The 18,743-nt window shown below is 31.7% G+C and overlaps 1 protein-coding gene across 1 annotated transcript; it reads left to right on the forward strand.

The window, feature by feature from the left end:
* Nucleotides 1-927: 927 nt before the first annotated feature.
* On the forward strand, nucleotides 928-18,427 carry LOC143068970 (metabotropic glycine receptor-like). Its single transcript, XM_076243386.1, has 13 exons — nucleotides 928-1,006; nucleotides 3,258-3,723; nucleotides 5,521-5,688; nucleotides 7,489-7,615; nucleotides 9,751-10,059; nucleotides 10,893-10,961; nucleotides 11,649-11,758; nucleotides 13,725-13,942; nucleotides 14,640-14,778; nucleotides 15,456-15,561; nucleotides 16,038-16,181; nucleotides 16,436-16,536; nucleotides 17,665-18,427. Exons 1-13 carry the CDS (start codon nucleotides 952-954, stop codon nucleotides 17,666-17,668), a joined length of 2,016 nt encoding a protein of 671 aa, XP_076099501.1. The 5' UTR covers nucleotides 928-951; the 3' UTR covers nucleotides 17,669-18,427.
* Nucleotides 18,428-18,743: the final 316 nt, after the last annotated feature.

Below are 18,743 nucleotides of genomic sequence, written 5' to 3' on the forward strand. Positions count from 1 at the left end.
CTACAAAAGACTCATCAGTGAACAGTATTCATGGTATTGAATAGGCTGCAAGCGAAATGTCTGAACAGTACTGAATTTATCGTTGATTCATCTTAAATTTGACAGAAAGACTGAACATCTCTCAAAAAAGTATTTTACAGATTTTTGGATGATAAAATCAGAATGATAGTTTCAAAGAAACCTTCGTCTATTAGTAACTCTAACTTTTAATGAAACTTCTATATGAATACTTAAGATGAGAGAATATTAACGTTTAATATAATAGGTATACTCAGCAAGATAGATGGGCAGTGATGAAGGGATATTTGAATCACAGCAAATAGACAATAATAGTTTTTTGAAAAGAGGCAGACATTCCGCGTTACAATAGGACATCTACAACCACAAAAATGATACAATGGTTCTTCTATGTAAAGAGATCATGATATACGAGATAGACAGACAAAAGATTTAACTTCCCAATTTTGACTGGACGAGGCTGCATAATCACACCTAAAACGAACCATACACGTTAGAAAGACTTCACGTCAAACATGAAGGATGACAATATTTATATGCCCTTGTAAACCGTTGGAAATTCAATAAAAGGAGAGTCTACAGATGGCTATTTGTAGTGTAAATATTTCCCCTTTTAAACTCGCTCTGTCGAATTACAAATGGCGGAAAATCATGAGCAATAAAACCAGCACAGGAATAGCACTTAAAATAGAATAACAAACAAAACACAAGTACTAAAAAGTCAACAATACAATTTAAAAATACTGAGAGTGTTAAAAGTATCTGATTTAATGATTTTATTCTAATAATCGGAAACTACACTACAATATCAATGGCCGATTTCCCTGTAGATTTAATACATTTAAACAGCACAGGAAAACCAAATTTTGTGCAATACTAAGAATACTCATTATAAAAAAAAAATACCCCGTTTATGATTAGTACACAGTTAGAATGGTCTTACTGATTATACTAATGTTATTTTGGCAAACTTATGATAACTATGCAGGTAAGGTTATTAAATAGTTTTGCGTCTTAAAAAATTATAACAAAATGATATTTAAATTAGTTTTCGTAAACCGTTTATAATTCCGTGAGACTGTATTTTATGACCTGGTCCTTGTATGGCAAGCTGAAGACATGTTTTTAATAGGGCAAAAAGAGACAGAAATAAATTAGAAGTTGATCCAAGAGAGATAATCATTGTTTAGTTATATTCGTTAAAAGTGTATAAACACATATTTTCTTACAGTACTTTGATATTCAAACAAGCATAGTTTACAAGATACATGTTTGAAAATGAAACCGGTTTATCGTCTGTTCCTCGTGGAAGTGAAAAACTTTCAATACCTGAAAGAAAAGATAGTTTCTGACTATCATTCGACATAAAGACTGTAATTATAAGCTAGTCAAAATTAAGATAAATGTGTTTATTCCTTGGTGATTTTATTATTACATAATATCATTAAAAGTTATTATATATAGAATTTACGAAAACAGGCACATTTCAATGTTTATGTTATCGATGACGCATTATCTTTTATCACATTAGCAATCTATTTGAAACATTACACACATGATTGGTTAATAAATCTGACAAAATATTATGATTATCAATAAGTTGTTTGTTTTTATCAAAAAATCTTTAAAAAAAATGAAACCGGATATTTTGTCGCACAACTTTACTTAATGATCAGAACCGATTTATATCATAAAATTTCCAAAATCCGGAAATAAACAAATTTCATCAATGATGCAAATCAAGGATTGTATCGATATTATCCCAAATATAGGCATAATTAGTTAAAATGTTTGATATTGTTTATGACTAACAATACTAATAATATATATCATAATCGCAGTCTTCCTTAAAAATAACATTTCATAAAAAAAAAAAATGAATGTAAATAGAGTGTATATCACGATATTCCGTCGATACCTCTGTTGCCGAGACCTTTTAAAATAACATTAACTCATCATAGATACCATCATTAAATGTTGTGCCCTAGGTGTATACGAAAGGCTTATCAGTGACGCTCGAGTCAAAAAGTGAACAAGCTAAAACAAAGTACGATGTTATAAAGCTATTCATATAGCTATATATAAAATTTTCAAAACCTGAGAAGTGGCTGAAAAGATTATGAATCAATTTCAGAAAGTTATATAACAATTTATGTTTGATTATAAGTTATAGGCATTGGAAATTTCAGGTATAAAGGGATGCATTGTGTTCATAAAAGATTCAGGCCACCGTGTTTTTTTGTTAGCATGTAGCCCAGACTTTATCTTTGGGTACGAACATATCTAATTTCTAAAAACAGACCGTATAAGCTATAAACGACCTCGTCCACAAAAAAGAAATTTACTTTATTCTAGAGGACGAATACGTTTCTTTCTTGAGTTTTCTCTAAACGCCATAAGCTCAACACTAGACTATAACAAATATTCATGCTTTTTAAAATAATGTGTGACGTACAATGTTTACAGAAACGATTGTAATGTCAAGTTACAAGATTCTTTGTATCTGCATACGGGGCATATATCTCCAAATTAATACGATATTCCCGTGCTTTCATTTCCTATAGGGATTTTCTTAATAGAGGGTTGCTGCTCACAAGAAAGCTATTAAACCAAGAGCTCCAAATGGTGAAGTTGAAATCATCCCTTCGTTAATTTTACGGACGCCGTCCCGAGTTGGTTGACCGTTATGGAATAACCGTTTCACAAATGATATCGGATATGTTCCTTACGTCGTATCTACAATCCCCTTCCCTTTCATGAATGTGACCTACCGAATTAGACTATTTTCCGGATTTGTTATTACATGAGCAACGCGACAGGTGCCACATGTGGAGCAGGATCTGCTTACCCTTCCGGAGCACCTGATATCACCCCTAGTTTTGGTGGGGCTCGTGTTGCTTATTCTTCAGTTTTCTATGTTGTGTCATGTGTACTATTGTTTGTCTGTTTGTCTTTTTCATTTTTAGCCATGGCGTTGTCAGTTTATTTTCGAATTATGAGTTTGATTGTCCCTTTAGTATCTTTCGTCCCTCTTTTAAAGCAACCTTATTAAGAAAAGATGTGATGTAAAAAAATAAAGAACAATGACACAATTGCCATTCTAATTGTTAATGCCGTTCCAATAATTGAGTTATTTTTTTTTTGTATTTGATTACCGTTTTTTCTGCAATTTCTTCTTTACATCATTGTTATATTTTCATTATGAACACAAAAGTTCTATACTTTGTATTTTTAAATAGGACATACTGGCAAGGAAGCAGCTAAACTAGCTCTTGAATATGTTAGTAGAATCGAACAAAATCCTTGCACTGGTGGTACAGAGGAAACATTGGACCTGACCTTCAACCATACAGCATGGGACAAGTACACTCAACCTGCAATTCTCACCTCAAATTTCCTGACATCAGTTATTATGAAGAATACTGGTTCACTCGATTCCTTGACTGATGAAATGTTCTTTTCTCTTGTTAGAAATAATGTAAATAGTATAAAAACCGTATTCGGATCTTGCATAGCTATCGAACCAGGGATATATTCAAAATATTCTTCGTTTGCACCTTACTCGTACCGTCAGAGTGGCTTTGTACTGGCCCATGATATAGCACTATCGTATATGTACCAAGATAACAAAACTGAGTGGTACTACAACTTAAAGATCAGAAATTGGGAAAATGTAACACAAACTGTCTTCAAAAGAAAATACAGGTAATGAAACATTAATAAGACTGTTTCAGAAAAGTATTTATTAATATGTACTCGTCGTCAATACGTTTATATATATATAAAAAAAAAAAAAAATTTGGCAGGGTCAAATTAAAGTAGCACTTCATAAATTTAGTATAAAATGATGGATTGAATCTGGTTTTATAGCGCTAAACCCCTCACTTGTTCACATAAAGAACACATCCGATATCATCTGTAAAACGGATATTCCACAACGGCCAACCAACTCGTGATGACGTCCATAAAATCTCTTTTGTTGTAAATTTTTGTTTTCAACCGACCCTCATAGTCAATTTATAGATATTATTCATAATAAAATGAAAAAAATCAAAAGCTAAAAAACATCAAACGAATGAATGGATAACAACTTGTCGTACTCCTGACTTTGTACACGCATTTTCTCATTTAAAAAATGGTGAATTTAACATGGTTTTATAGCGCTAAACCTTTAACTTGTATGACAGTCGCATCAAATTCTGTTATATTTACAACGATGCGTGAACAAAACAGACATAATCGGTAAAATAGTCAAAATATGGTTACAGCAGTCATCACTGTGTTACAATCTCAAAACAAACAAACATTTATGAAAAGCATCCATCAAAATAAACAAAAAACACATTTATTGTATCGCGTGTTTTGCGTCAGAAAATATAAACGTCATATAGGAAGACAGTTTGTCGTTCAATAGATATTCAAAACAATTATATTTTCACATGGGGAATGGTGGTATGCAGGGGAAAAAAATCAAAAGTTATGTGTAAATATCGATCTAATGTTTATTTTATTGAAATTGTCAGGTGACACCTTATTGGAGTTACTACCCTCAAATGACGACTTTTACCAATTTTTATTATAATATGTAATGATATATCTGATAGACAAAGATCGTAGGAGCAACAATGCTTTGCAGAATAAGACCTACAAATAAGTCAACATGGTCAAAAGCTCTTTATATGATAGTTATTGTCCTTGTTTTACTATTATTACCCATTTTTGCATTTTTAGAGGGATATGTTAATAACAAATATGATATGAAGATAAATATGGTGTTTTTTCCGGCAATTTTCGTATAGATATAGTAATAGAGTTCATGCTAATAACATTAATGATCTGCAAAGCCAGATTTGAAATTAATCAACAAGACCATGCTCCTCAGATGACTTCTATTAGTATGTTAGCCATTGAATGTTGATGTTTGTATTTTTTTCATTTCGGTTTTAGTGTGATGATTCGTATTGCTCAGTCTTTTGTTTTCTGTATTATGTGTTGTATCTTGTTGTTGGTCTTTTAATCGATTATCGTATTGTGCCATGTAAATAAACTCATGATAGATACCAAGACTAAATTTGCAGTTCGTTTTTTGTCCATTCAGGTTGATTATCCTTTTGAATATCACTTTGGTATGATTCGCCTATATTTTCCTTGTAATAACCTTTTGAATGGTAACTAGATGACCTTTCGCAAATGCATAACTTTCTTTCAAAAGTAAAATAACAAACATTAAACTCCGAGGAAAATTCAAAACGGACAGTCTCTTATCAGATGGCAAAATCAAAAGCTTAAACACATCAAACGAATGGATAACAACTGTCATATTCCTGACTTGGTACAGGCATTCTCTTATGTAAAAAATGGTAGATTAAATCTGGTTTTAAAGCTAAAAGCAATCTTTTGGAATCTGTATATACTTTTAGTTTATTTAGTTTCTAGTTGAACAAAGATTGACCCAACCATTGGTATCCGTTGACATTTAAACATGTCATTGCTTAATTGCAGGAAAGGTAAAATATCATTGCTGGAACATGAAATAGTTGTACCCACAGCCACGCTAGAAGACGGCCTTTGGACTAAGCCGTACTTTGATTGTGGAGGAGGGGATATTTGGATGGTTACATATTCATCTCCCATATTTTCACTGGATATAGCAGGAAGACCCAAGTTTCAGTAAGTGTCTTATATAATAACAGAACTCGATTAATTTCATACATTTAAAATAAATTTATCAAAAATACCAAACTCTAATTTCAATTCAAAGAGTGGGAGGTCCATTAAACATGCCAAATCGATTGTTAGACTATATCGACCAATGGATCGGACAAAAACTTTCGATATTCCTGACACAGGAATTTTCAGAACTAAATGATGGGTTAAACCCTAGTGTCATAGCTGGTTCTACCTCCCGCTAGTATGACAATTGTTTACAGTCCTGTTATATTGTCAAAACTTGGTGAGCAAATCAAATATGATTTAAGGATGCGGATTTTATGAATTATCCATCACTGGGAACGCTTAAGGCCGAATATTTGAAAGCCGTTTTTCGTTTAGAACTAAATTTATAGTGGAGCTTAATGACAAAAAAAAAGACGTAAATGTTTCTAGAGTATACATATTTTGCCTATATTAGTAAACTAATGGGATAAAAATATGTATTCGATGTCATTACAACCACTTAGATATAGTAGAGCTATATATAGATTGAAAAACATAACTACCGTATAGATAATACTCGCAATTACAAGTAACAAGCTCAAAGAAGGTAATCTATAAAAGTTATTAACGTGTTTTTTATCAGAATTCTAGTCATTCAAAATAACTGATATTAAAAGACAAATTTCAACGAATATACCAGGACTATCATCTTATACGTCCGACGCACGGTTCGTCTATATAAGAATTACCAATATCGTTGTATTCAAAGCAGATACCTGATAATAACCAAGTTGAAGACTGAAAAACTGAAAAACTGAAGAAAAAAAATTGTACTGGTGAACACCAATTCAGACTGAAGAAAAACTGGAAAAATAAATTGTGAAATTTTTAAAAATTTGTCAAAAGAAACTAAACAAAAAAAAACATCTAAAAATATAGTTAAAAACGATCAGTTCAATTTTGGCATTTTATTGCATCTCTTCCTATAAATAAAGGCAACAGTAGTATACCGCTGTTCAAAACTCATAAATCGGTAGAAAATAACAAATCTGGGTTACAAAATAAAAATGAGGGAAACGCAATAAATATAAGAGGAGAACAACGAATCAACATTAAAATGTAACACACACACAGAAACGAAACGAATTGAGCATTAGACAAAATCCGTTGAGAATAACACTTATAACACCTATCCCAGCCAGGCCAGATATGACCACCTATGTTGTAAGCACAATAGGTTATTTTTCGTCCTTTAGGAACACAGGTTTTATACGTGCTTGCTTCGTCTAGACTTACTTGTCACAATTTATTTTTTTCTGTTTTTGTCTTATTTATGTTACCTAACAACATTTCCCATTTCAATCCTTTTTTATTTTTATTTTGTAGTATTGAAAAAAGGTAAAATCACAAAAATACTAAACTCCGGCGGTATTTCAAAAAGGAAAGACCCTATTTAAATTGCAAAACTCAAATGCTCAAACACATAAAACGAATGGATACTAACTTTCACGTTCCTGACTTGAGACATTAATTTTCTTATTTAAAAATGGTGAATCGAACCTGTTTTTTTACCTACTTAAACCTCTCACTTGTTTGACAGTCATATCAAATTTCATATATTGACAACGATGCGTGAAAAAAATTAGACACAATAGGTTAAAGGGTAAAAAAGGGGTACATGAAATGGATATGCAAAAAACAGACTTAACAGTAAAAGTAATATTAATACTGACAAATAAAAGAATATTTTAACACGTTATTACGATGATAAGTAACGTCAGTACTTTAGTAGAATTTATCATTTTATCATTTTAGAGGCATAGCATCAGTTGATATACAGTTAACAAATATTGACATTAACCAGTGTGACCAAGATTCAACGCACATTTTCAGCGATATTGACGTTTTTAGAGGAACGCATAGGTGTCCTTCTACAACAGAGGTACTCTCATATCGTTACACCTATTTTTTCGGTCTAAAATATGATGCTCATTTTCCATTTTTATCGCCATGATATAATTAAACCAAAATGAACTATGTTTCATACTAGAATTAATTCCTGTAAAACTTGATTGTTTATTTAGCTTTAACAAGTAAATGATAAACAAAATGTGATAACAAGACATCAGGGATATACTACATAAAATAGTTAAACATGCAAAAAAAAAAAGAAAGGCAGTGGTAGTATACCACTGTTAATATGCATAAACCGGTTGAGCGAAAAACAAATTCATATCACACACCAAAACCGACGGAAACATATGAACAATAAGAGGTAAGCAACGAACAACGATACAAAAAGACTCCTCAGCCTACTAGTCATATAAAAGGACTATTTCATAAAAAAAATCCATATTCCGGACTGGTACAGGACATAATAAGACAAAATGGTGAGTTAGATCTCATGGAATGGCTAGCCAAGCCCCGCATATATGGCAATGTTAAAAATACCAATGAAATGACAACATTGTGTGACAGTAATATAATATAAATAAACGCAAGAAAACTAAAAGCAGAGAAACTCATAAATAAATAATCTAATAGTACATAATAACATGACAACTACAGAATAACAACGGACACTACTCCCATTAACTTACGACAGTACACCAGTATACAACACTAGAATATGTTCATTCAAACTCACAAGACGAAAACGAACTGATAACGTCATGGCAAAAAACGAAGAAACTACAAAAAAAATCAATCAATAATACGAAAACTGGGGAGGTTATGATATCCTGCGCTCCGGAAGGATAAGCGTATCTATTTTGTTTATTCGCATGTAAAACAATCAATGTGCTTGGTAAGGGTAAGCGTACCTATCCAGTTTATCAACAATTATTAGGTCTTTCCACTTTCTGTGGAAAGACCTATTGTTTTTCTTCTGATTATTTTTTTTTCTTCCGCCAAATTTTGTTCTTGCGATAAACATTTGTTTCGCAATATGTCGCGTAGATATTTGGTATATAATATCGAACAGTTTATGCGCTTTTGAAATTTACCCTGCGTAACCGAATACTTTTCTTTGTAGGAGTTATCTCCCCAAACACTGTTTTCCTTGTGATCACAACTCCTTCGCAACCGTAAAAGATTACGACAAATTTATTTTATAAAATTGCTCGTTACATCCTTCGCATGATTTGTCCAATTTCGACCGAAGCAATATGAACGCTCCATATGAGAGTTATTTCCCTTTTTGTATTTAAAATTTTGAAATGTATTTTAAACTGGAACACCATAAGTGATAGAGACCTAGGATCTTTTGATTTGAGGTCCTTGGTCCAAAAAAATGAAAATTAGGTCAAGGTCAAAGGTCAAGGTCATATTCTAATTTTTGAATTTGTCTTATTTTCACTTATTTTCATTAACCTTATAAGATATTGACAAATTATTTTGTATAAATTGTTAGTTACGACATGTGGTAACTAAATAATTTTAGTTGAAAGGGTGCGTAAACAATGAATCGGAGTTTTAGCCCCTATCATATCTTAAATTATGTTTAAAGTGATATCACTTATTAACCATACATATTAGAGACTAGGGTCTTTTAATTTGAAATCCTCAGTTTGTGACCTTGAAATTGAGGTCAAGGTCATAGGTTAATTTGACGTTCTAGATTTTGACCTTTGCTTTAAATTCATATCTATACATCTTAAAGCCATATGAACTGACATTTTAGACTGATTTTTTATATTTTAATATCAAAATAGATATAAACTGGTGGAAAGGCCTTCAATTGTTCTCTGAACAATTGGTTTTTAATTCTGTTCATTTTTTGTTATCTTTATTGTAAAATATATTGTCAGCCAGAAGGGAAAAATTATTTTATCTGTTTTGTTAAAGTTACGAAGTATTTATCATACTAAAACTTAAATGAAGCAAAATGCCTGAAACATTCGTAATTGTAATTGCAAGCGACCATCCTCTAGTATCTTAAACGAACATATGACGTTAAAAATAAGGTAACTCTCACAGCACTGGTAAACTATATTGAAAGTCAGGCAAATAAATTTCTACCTATATCAATAAATGCATTTGTATTTAATTTAAAATGCTTATATCTTATTGTTTCAGTGTAAGTTTATAGAAGGACAAGGTTTTCAAAGAGGTGCTTATGAGTGTGTCTGCTCCGAGGGGTACTTCTTTCCAGATATAAACGCTAAAGTAAAGGCGTTCAATGGTTTAGAAATGGAAAATTCGTCTGATACGACTCAGTATAAGTGTTTACCTTGTAAGGAGGGATGTTCCGAATGTGATGATGACTCACCATGCCTTTACGAATACCAGTTTTTGTTCCGGTTCCTGCTATTACTGCTTACTCTCCTAACATTTATTGCAATCGGAGCGTTGATTGCATTCACAGCTATCTTAAGGAATAAACCGGTAAAGAACTACATCCGAATATGTAAATGTTTAAATGTTTCCATACAAGTGTTTAAACATGCAACACAAAGCCAAAAAAAAATTGTTTGAAGGAAGTCACAGAGTTTTCATATCAGGAACATGTTTTAAAATAAGCATGGCAACCGTATGTGTCTAAAAAATATATACTTTAGTCGTACCCTTATAATAAATTAAATGAATTTAACGACTTTCTTTCAGACAGCACTAGAATAACTCGCGTGGGTCTCACCTTGTTGACATTACTCATTTCGATATACAGCTAGATTTAGTTTTACACCCTGTAAATCAATCATGACAGTTGATTCTGCGGTTTTATTGTTAGGTTTTTGATATAACGTATTTTCTGTTGTGTTTATTTTTCATACGATTTCAGAATCATTAACTTTAGAAATTTTAACCTATAGAATGATAGTTTGAGCAATACTTATAACTATAATATTTTCACTCGAACGATAAGTGTTTGCAGTTTCTAAAGATTGTTTCTTCTTTTATTAAACTGAAATGTATAGATAGATAGATATTTTTTTATTTTAAAGTACAACTTGGTACATATACATGAAATACAATATACTACAATTTTAAACATTAGCAGTCAATTAACATGTACATTTATACCAATCAGCCTTTAGATGCTTATGATACACTGTCATTTATGCACGAAAAATTATATGAAATAAATTCAAATAATATATAGGTACTATGTTCAATCATTTGAGTGTATACATTATTGAAAAAAGTGTTCCTTCATGTTATAGTAATATAAATGCTTGAAACACTTGTTTGAGATACTTAGTAATTGCTTTCTTTTTCAGGTAATAAAAGCTGGAAGTCCTATGTTTCTGCTGCTTATGTGTGCTGGTGGTTTACTGGTTTGTACAACGGTAAGATTATCAAATTGGATGAAGTTTTTTTAATAACTAATGACAAACATTTAATTATCTTGTTATCTTCCTTTTTTCAATTTTTTCCATGGTTTGACTTTGTTTGACAATTTGAAAAAGGACATTACTGTTTTAGTTGTGTGTTTATCCTTTCAAAATGCCACGTTTCTTAAATTCTGCAACTAGTCATTATGAAATTGAAAAAAAATGGTGTTTAGTCATATATCGATGCTTCGAACAAAAGTTATAAGCAGACTTATATTTTCGTATGCTACAAATGCGTTTACTCTAAGCAAAGAGAGAAGTGACACTCGAATATAAATAATAAAATTTCGAACTTTCCTACTCGAGTTGAAGAGCATTAAGGGTTCAAAATTTAAGGAAGGTTTTTGAAAAAAATAGCTTAAGTAATCAATTCATGGAGGAAAAAATCTCAAACCTTTAACGTACAGTCCCAACCAGTTGTGTTGTTTTCAGCCTTATAAGTATCTTCAAAATCTCGTTGTTGGAGCTCTCAAACAGTCGTAAGTACACACAATGTAAAGTTATTTCTGAATCCAAGCCTTGAATTTGATTTATTTGACAAAACCGGAAAATTAAACTTATAAATTAAACAGGTAATTCGTATCTTTATATTCGCTTTATTTTGAAGATGACATACATAAAGAAATACAAGTTCAATTGTAGGGATTTATTGCGTATCCAAAGCCTTCAGAATTTGTATGTGCTACACAGACCTGGGTGTTTCATATAGGTTTCAGTTTGATGTATGGCGCACTTGTGGCAAAGACATGGAGGTACATAACATCCTTATCAAAATCAAAATAAAATATCAGAACGGTAGTGTATTCGATTATTGATTCGGTTAAATCTTAAACGTCTATTAGATATTTGTTATTACTCGGCCAGCCTGGCGGTAATTACATTAAAACAGAAGATTGATGTGCTCGGGTAGGTTGTTACGTATTCGAAATAAGGTAGGTATAGAACATCTATAATACTAAAATAACAAGGTCCAATTTGTCAGCCGTCATCGGGTAACAACGAAATACCAAAGAATTCAACTTTATATATAACGTATATAGGAAAATGGTGTAGATTAAAAATTACACCACTCCAGACCCTTTTGTTTTCCACATAATTAATATTGTCAATTATTAACAAGTTCCAGGTCGAATCAGATACCGATACCAATAGTATATTCACCTGTTACCTATTACCTTACCTGTACGTTCCGCATCTGACAGGCGCACCACCAAACGGTGTATTTAGGATTTTGCTATATACACGGGTCATAATCACAGGGTTGACACTACTAAATTCAATCATAGTCAAATTGTTCCCTATTGTAGTATTTTAATCAGTAAGACTTTCTGAGATAATAATACGAATACTAAAAATCTGGACTTAAAATAAGGCGTATATAGGTACAGTTTTCAATTTGTTAGCGAGCATGACGTAAAACAGCGAATAAAATAATTCAACTTTATTTACAATGCTATTGATTAAAAAATACTACATTCTAGGCCCTTTGTTTTACAAATAATTAATATTACCAATAATTGATAAGTTACAGATCGACGCTTTCAAACAGAAAGATTTTGCAAGCAGAGAAAACTGTGTATCTGATAATCGGCATGACTTTATCAGATGACAATACCAGTACAATACTAAAATAAGGCTTACACATAGTTACATACTTTAATTCAGTCACGGACACGCGATATCACGGATATATTCTAGTATCATATACAATGATTTTACTTTTTATCGTCAACAACATTTTAACGGTCTGCTACGTTTGTTCAATAATTGATGTACGGCAACAGTGAAAAGAATTTACACGGAAAACTCAGTATGGATATGAATTTTAAAAATAACATGGAAAACAAAGATTTGAAATCGTTCTTGCATAATTCAGATTGTTTTTTTTCTCGTTTGCATTCTGTCATGTCGATCCCTTTTAAAACCGACATTTAAGTATGAGGTTTGCACATTGTTTAATGCAATATGATGACCCTTAATTCGTTCCATCATCGTAAATTGGTCTGTCACGGAAAGCTGTTTCATTAGCAAGGATACCACATGTTCCTAATTATAAAATAATATACCGAATAAAACAGTATATAAAAAAAAAATAGTAATTGCTATACATGTCATGTATTCTTCAATAACTTTATTAACCAGAAACTGTATATTTGTTTAAAATAAGGACATTTATCCCCGCCACATTCTGCGAGTATTTGCCTGTCTCAAATCAGGAGCCTGCAATTTAGTGGTTGTCGTTTGTTGATGTGTTATATATTTGTTTTTCGTTCATTTTTTTGTTCATAATTTAGGTCGCTAGTTTTTCTCGTTTGAATGTTACATTTGCCATTTCGAGGCCTTTTTAGTTGACTATGCGATATGGGCTTTGCTAATTGTTGAAAGCCGTATTGTGACCTATAGTTGTTAACTTATGTGTCATTTGGTCTCTTGTGGAGAGTTGTCCAATTGGCAGTCATACAACATCTTCTTTTTTTTATATGTGGTATGATATCCAATTAGACAACTATCCAACAGAGTCAATACAACATGGCCTTCAAAAATGAGAAAAAACCATCCCATATATTAAGCTTTAAAGCCACAAACATGATAAAACGTGAAACAATTTGATCGAAAAAAATCAACCCCCAAATTTTTGTCAAGACTGATGAAAAGACAGAAACCAACGAAAGCCACTATATTATAGACGTCTGACTTTAATTCTTTTTCTATTTTCAGAATAGCTATCATTTTTAAATCAGCAAACACACTACAAAGAGTGTATCTTCCAGATAAAGAACTGCTGAAGAGGTTTTTTCCTCTAATTTTCATTATTGCTATGTTTCTTCTTATTTGGACCATATCAGAGAGTGTCAAAACAGAAATCTTGGAAACTTCCAATCATTTGAAATATGAAGTGTGTTTGAGCAGCTATTTGATTTATGCTATTCAATGTGGTACGTTTTTACAGTTAAGATGAAATTCAATTAGTTAGTGATACAAGTATTAAACCATGCACTACGTTTTGTTAATACGTCGTTTCCTAAACAATGGTAAATATTCTTCTTTAAAAATCATTTATTACTATTTACTTTCAAGAGCACATTTGTTTACAACTTTTCATCGCGATTTTACCTCCTATTTGCGCTGTGATAGGTTGAAGTTCTTACGAGATGTCTCGTTGTAAAAGACACTGTATACGGAAATATATTAGATAGTTAGTATACGGGAAGGCCATAATTGAATAGTAGTAAATTTAAGAATATAGATTACCTTAGCCGTTTATGGCACAACTTTTAGGCATTTGGGGTCCTGAATGCTCTTCAATTTATATTGGTTTGGCTTTCTTAACTTTTTATCCTGAGAGCCACTGATGATTCTTATGTAGACGCAACTCGTGTGTGGCGTATCAAATTATAAGCCATGTACCTTAGAGGTCTAGCAGGAATATTTTAATACAAAAAAATCTCATAAAAGTTACCTGTATTTTAACCAATTTAGCCTCGGGGATTTATTAATTTTACTTATAACTTATGATTTGAAATTCACAAAAAGCTCATACCCTAAAAACACAATTGACAGCTGTTTCCTGATGTGTATTAAAAATCTATGCGTTTGAGTCTTCATGATAAAGAAATGCATTCTATATTTCAGTTGAAGCGTTATTGTTACTACTAGGTGTTTATTTGTGTTATGTTGTGAGAAAAGCACCTGGACATTTTAACGAAAGTAAATACATCACATGGGCAGTTTATAATGGTATCTTGCTTGGAAGTTTTCTCTTGATTCTGACGTAAGTGCAATTATCACAATGATAAACAGCAACATAATGGCGTTCAGTTGCAGAAACTCTCTTCTTCTATTATGTACTCACCAAGGCAAAATAAACATTAAAATACTTATGATACAATCGACAATGAATATCGGACAAAGAAATTAAGTTTTTGTTTCATGTTGATTTCACGTGTGTACGTGATCACAAGATCATATCGTATTGACAATTCTTAAGAAAAGATACCGCAGGACATTCAATCGTATAAGCCAAAAAAAAACCTGACAAAGCTCTGGCAGTATTGTTTTTTCGAAGAAATAATTTCAATTTCACCACTTGGAACAAATGATTTAATAGTCTCTTTTTGAGATGCAATATCATCATGATATGAAATGCAAACCCTTACCCATGAATGTCGTATCAATTTGAGATTTATATATATACTCCATATGCAGGCACTGCTGGAAAGTTGTTACAAAGAAATGGAAAATTCACAATTCGGAAGCTGAAATGATCTCTTTTGTCGTAAGTTTTGCTGTCACCCTACCCTCATTGTCAATTAGTAGATGTTAATCAAGATATGAGTCAGATATAACTGTATCTGTTGTATATTGTATTTCAAGTTCAAAAATAAATATATGTGTTAATGTTCCTTTTTGTAAATATTTTTTAACCTAACGTCAAATTTTGTTTTAAAGTCATGTAATTGGCCATCACCACGGACCAGACATGCTGTACTTGTTCGAATGTCTTCAGATTCAAGTTTTTGCTACGATAACTCTGACGTTGATTTACGTTCCTAAGGTAAACAAAACTATAATTCTCTTTCATTATTTTTTCTCTCTTTTCATCAGGTTGACTTGGAATATTGTACAATAGTTTCTCTTCCTGCACAACTGATGGCATGATATAACTGTATGAAATCTTCAGTAATGTGAAGCCATCATATTTTAAGTGTATTACCATATTCAGTCCTTCTGAATTCCTTTTACATATTATTGTCATTTCGAGCATTTATTGAAAGAGGCACTAGCTTCGAGATATAAACAAATATATGATTTTGTTTATGGTTCACTCATTAATAAAAGTACCATGGTAACTTTAAAACTCATTTTAACTGCCTGTTCGGTTCACTTTTGTCAAAATAAGCAAAGAAATATCGTGTGCCTCTGTAGATCTCTTTATAGGTATCTATATTTCCATTTTGTTTTCGTTCCTGTCATTGTGCAGGTCAAGGAGAAACATGGGCAGTTGTTTATAAGTTTTCTTACCTTTTGCAGTTAATAGCATTATACAGAAATGATGATGTAAAGAAAGGCTCCAATACCTTCTCTTATGGCGGCAAAAATAATAAAACAAACTCAATTGACATCGTTCAATCAAAGGACATACACAGTTATGAAATAAAAACAGCAGTCTCAAAGGTAATAGGTTATCCATAGTTATGCAATGATGTCTGGGTTTCTATATTTATAAAAATTGATATTGTTATAAAATTAGCAGGAAAGCTTAAAATCAAACATTTCTATAACCAATGATATATCAATACAGCAAAGAAAATTTCCACGCATGACTGTTGCGCATTCAACTTTTTTCTCGCCTGAAATATTTTGATGATTTTTTTTTATATAAATTTGCCATCAGCAAGAATTTAAAGAAACTTATATTTTACTTTTAGTCAATTTTTAGCAGCGAATATTTAAAAATGGACACTGATAAACGTTGTCCAACTGAGTCGATTGGTACGCAAACTATTCTAAATACGGACATGGACAACTTGTAAGTAAACAGTTATCCTACATAATCTATGAAGTAGTTACATGAGATTTGCAATCTGTGAATTATGCATCACAAATAATGAAACAATATGAATTTCTGTTGTATAATAATAATTTAAAGTCATTGACAAGGACGACATTTGACAAATAAAAACAAATACTAGTAAACTGCTCGACTGTTTTAACGTGTTTAAAGTGCTTAACAAAAAACAAGTACTTTTGTATCTGACTGACAAAAGTAGTCGGTAGACAAAAGTAGTCGGTAGACAAAAGTATGAAATTGAAATATCAAACAAAATATTTTTAAAGCTGCTTTACCATCGCTGGTATGTTTGTGTTTGTGCTTTGGTGGTGAACGCAAAGGAGGGTATACACAGTACAGAATGAAAACAATGAGCAAAAATATACTAAATAGTTAGTTTTCCTAATTAAAGACTCCGGAATTACAAAATGTGACGAATTTTGAAGTCTTTTTTTTTTTTACTAAGAACAAAAACGGCGGAAAGTCACAACTGACAAACTGGATTACAAGTTTCTGGTTTTTTAAAATTCATCTTTTGCGAGTTTTGACATATTTATAAACGCCGAACCCTCTTTAATTTGGAATATCAGTATACAAACACAAAATGAGAAAACACTAGAAAAATCAGTAGATAACTTTAGAGCCTTGGTTATAGAAATTTTGTAAGCCAGATCAACGTTTTGTCTACTAAAGACTCCGAGACGCTGGAATCAAAATTTAAAAAAAGGCAAATTAAGTACAAAGTTGATAAGCATTTATGACCACACTCTCCGAAAGGTTTTTATGAGATTCAGCTAAGGTAAACTATTCCCGAGGGTATACATTTATTAGATTTTCGAAATTTTAAAAACAGCTAAATGTTAAGTTAAGTTTTCTTGGACAAATACACAGCCATTTTAAAGGCTGTTTTAACATCATTTGTATGTTCTTTTGCTGCTTTGGTGTGGAAATTAATTAAAGGATGATTGAAGGTGGTGAATGCTTCTACGCATTTCGTTCAAAATAACTGTGTATAATGCATGAATGTCAATAGATAATTTAAAAACAATTAAAAGTGAAATCATGTGAAATTTCTATTTAATTGTTTATTGGTGTTTTTAATTTTAGATGATTCCGGAACAGTGCCGTAGAAGAAAAGTTTTTCCTAGCTAGGTATTCATCTTGACATGTGATGCAAGAATATCACAATCACCAAACATGCCTTTTGATTTATTGACGTTTCATTTCACACAATTAGTAGTGGTAGTCGTTTGATGATGTGGTTCATACATGGTTCTTGTTTCTTGTTTTTTATATAGACTAGACCGTTGATTTTTCCGTTTGAATTGATTTACACTAGCCATTTATAGTTTATTGTTCGTTGTGAGACTAGGCTCCGTGTTGAAGACCGTACTTTGACATATAATGATTTACTTTTACAAATTATGACTTGGATTGAGAGTTGTCTCATCGCCATTCTTACCACATCTTCTTATATATATATCTAAATCAAACCTCTACATAAAGATGACTCCCGGGGATGAGGGAAGATTAATATATTAGTGGTGACCTCTGATATTGAGACCAAAGTGCATAAGTAGTTAGACAGTCGGTCCTACAAATGCTAATCTGACAAAGCAATTGTCCGCCCTAACAGATCTAGATGTGACACTTGTGGAGTATAAATGTTTCAACTTATTATACGATGATAATTACATAAGATGTATGTTTCAATATAATACGTTATTTTGATTGGCTAACTGCACATCACATGTTATTCCTTAGTTATATACTTATATGGAGTTATTTTCTTTCAGAACGACAGGTCATTCTTTTTCAGAATCAACCTGGACGATACCATGTTTCAATGATATATGCTCCAAGGCAAAAAATAATGACCTGTGTGAGGTCATTATTGTCCTTGATAAACATGCAATCTATGATTTACTTCAAAACTTTATTCGTCTAATAGTTTTTTGTTGCCGATTTGGAAATTTATTTCTTAGAGTTCAATCGATGATAGGTGTAAAAGAAACCGTCATTGTAGTCCCGCATTTTAATTTTAGAAAGAAATAACGTGGACTTTTGTTAATTTATCGCTACAATAAAGAAACATTATCATATATGTCAGATGAATTTTGATGTAGACTTTCATCAAATAAATCCAGATTTAACATATTCGTGTGAAAAATTTTGAAAATCTTATT

This window comes from Mytilus galloprovincialis, chromosome 3 (assembly GCF_965363235.1).
Source record: "Mytilus galloprovincialis chromosome 3, xbMytGall1.hap1.1, whole genome shotgun sequence".
NCBI lineage: Eukaryota > Metazoa > Mollusca > Bivalvia > Mytilida > Mytilidae > Mytilus > Mytilus galloprovincialis.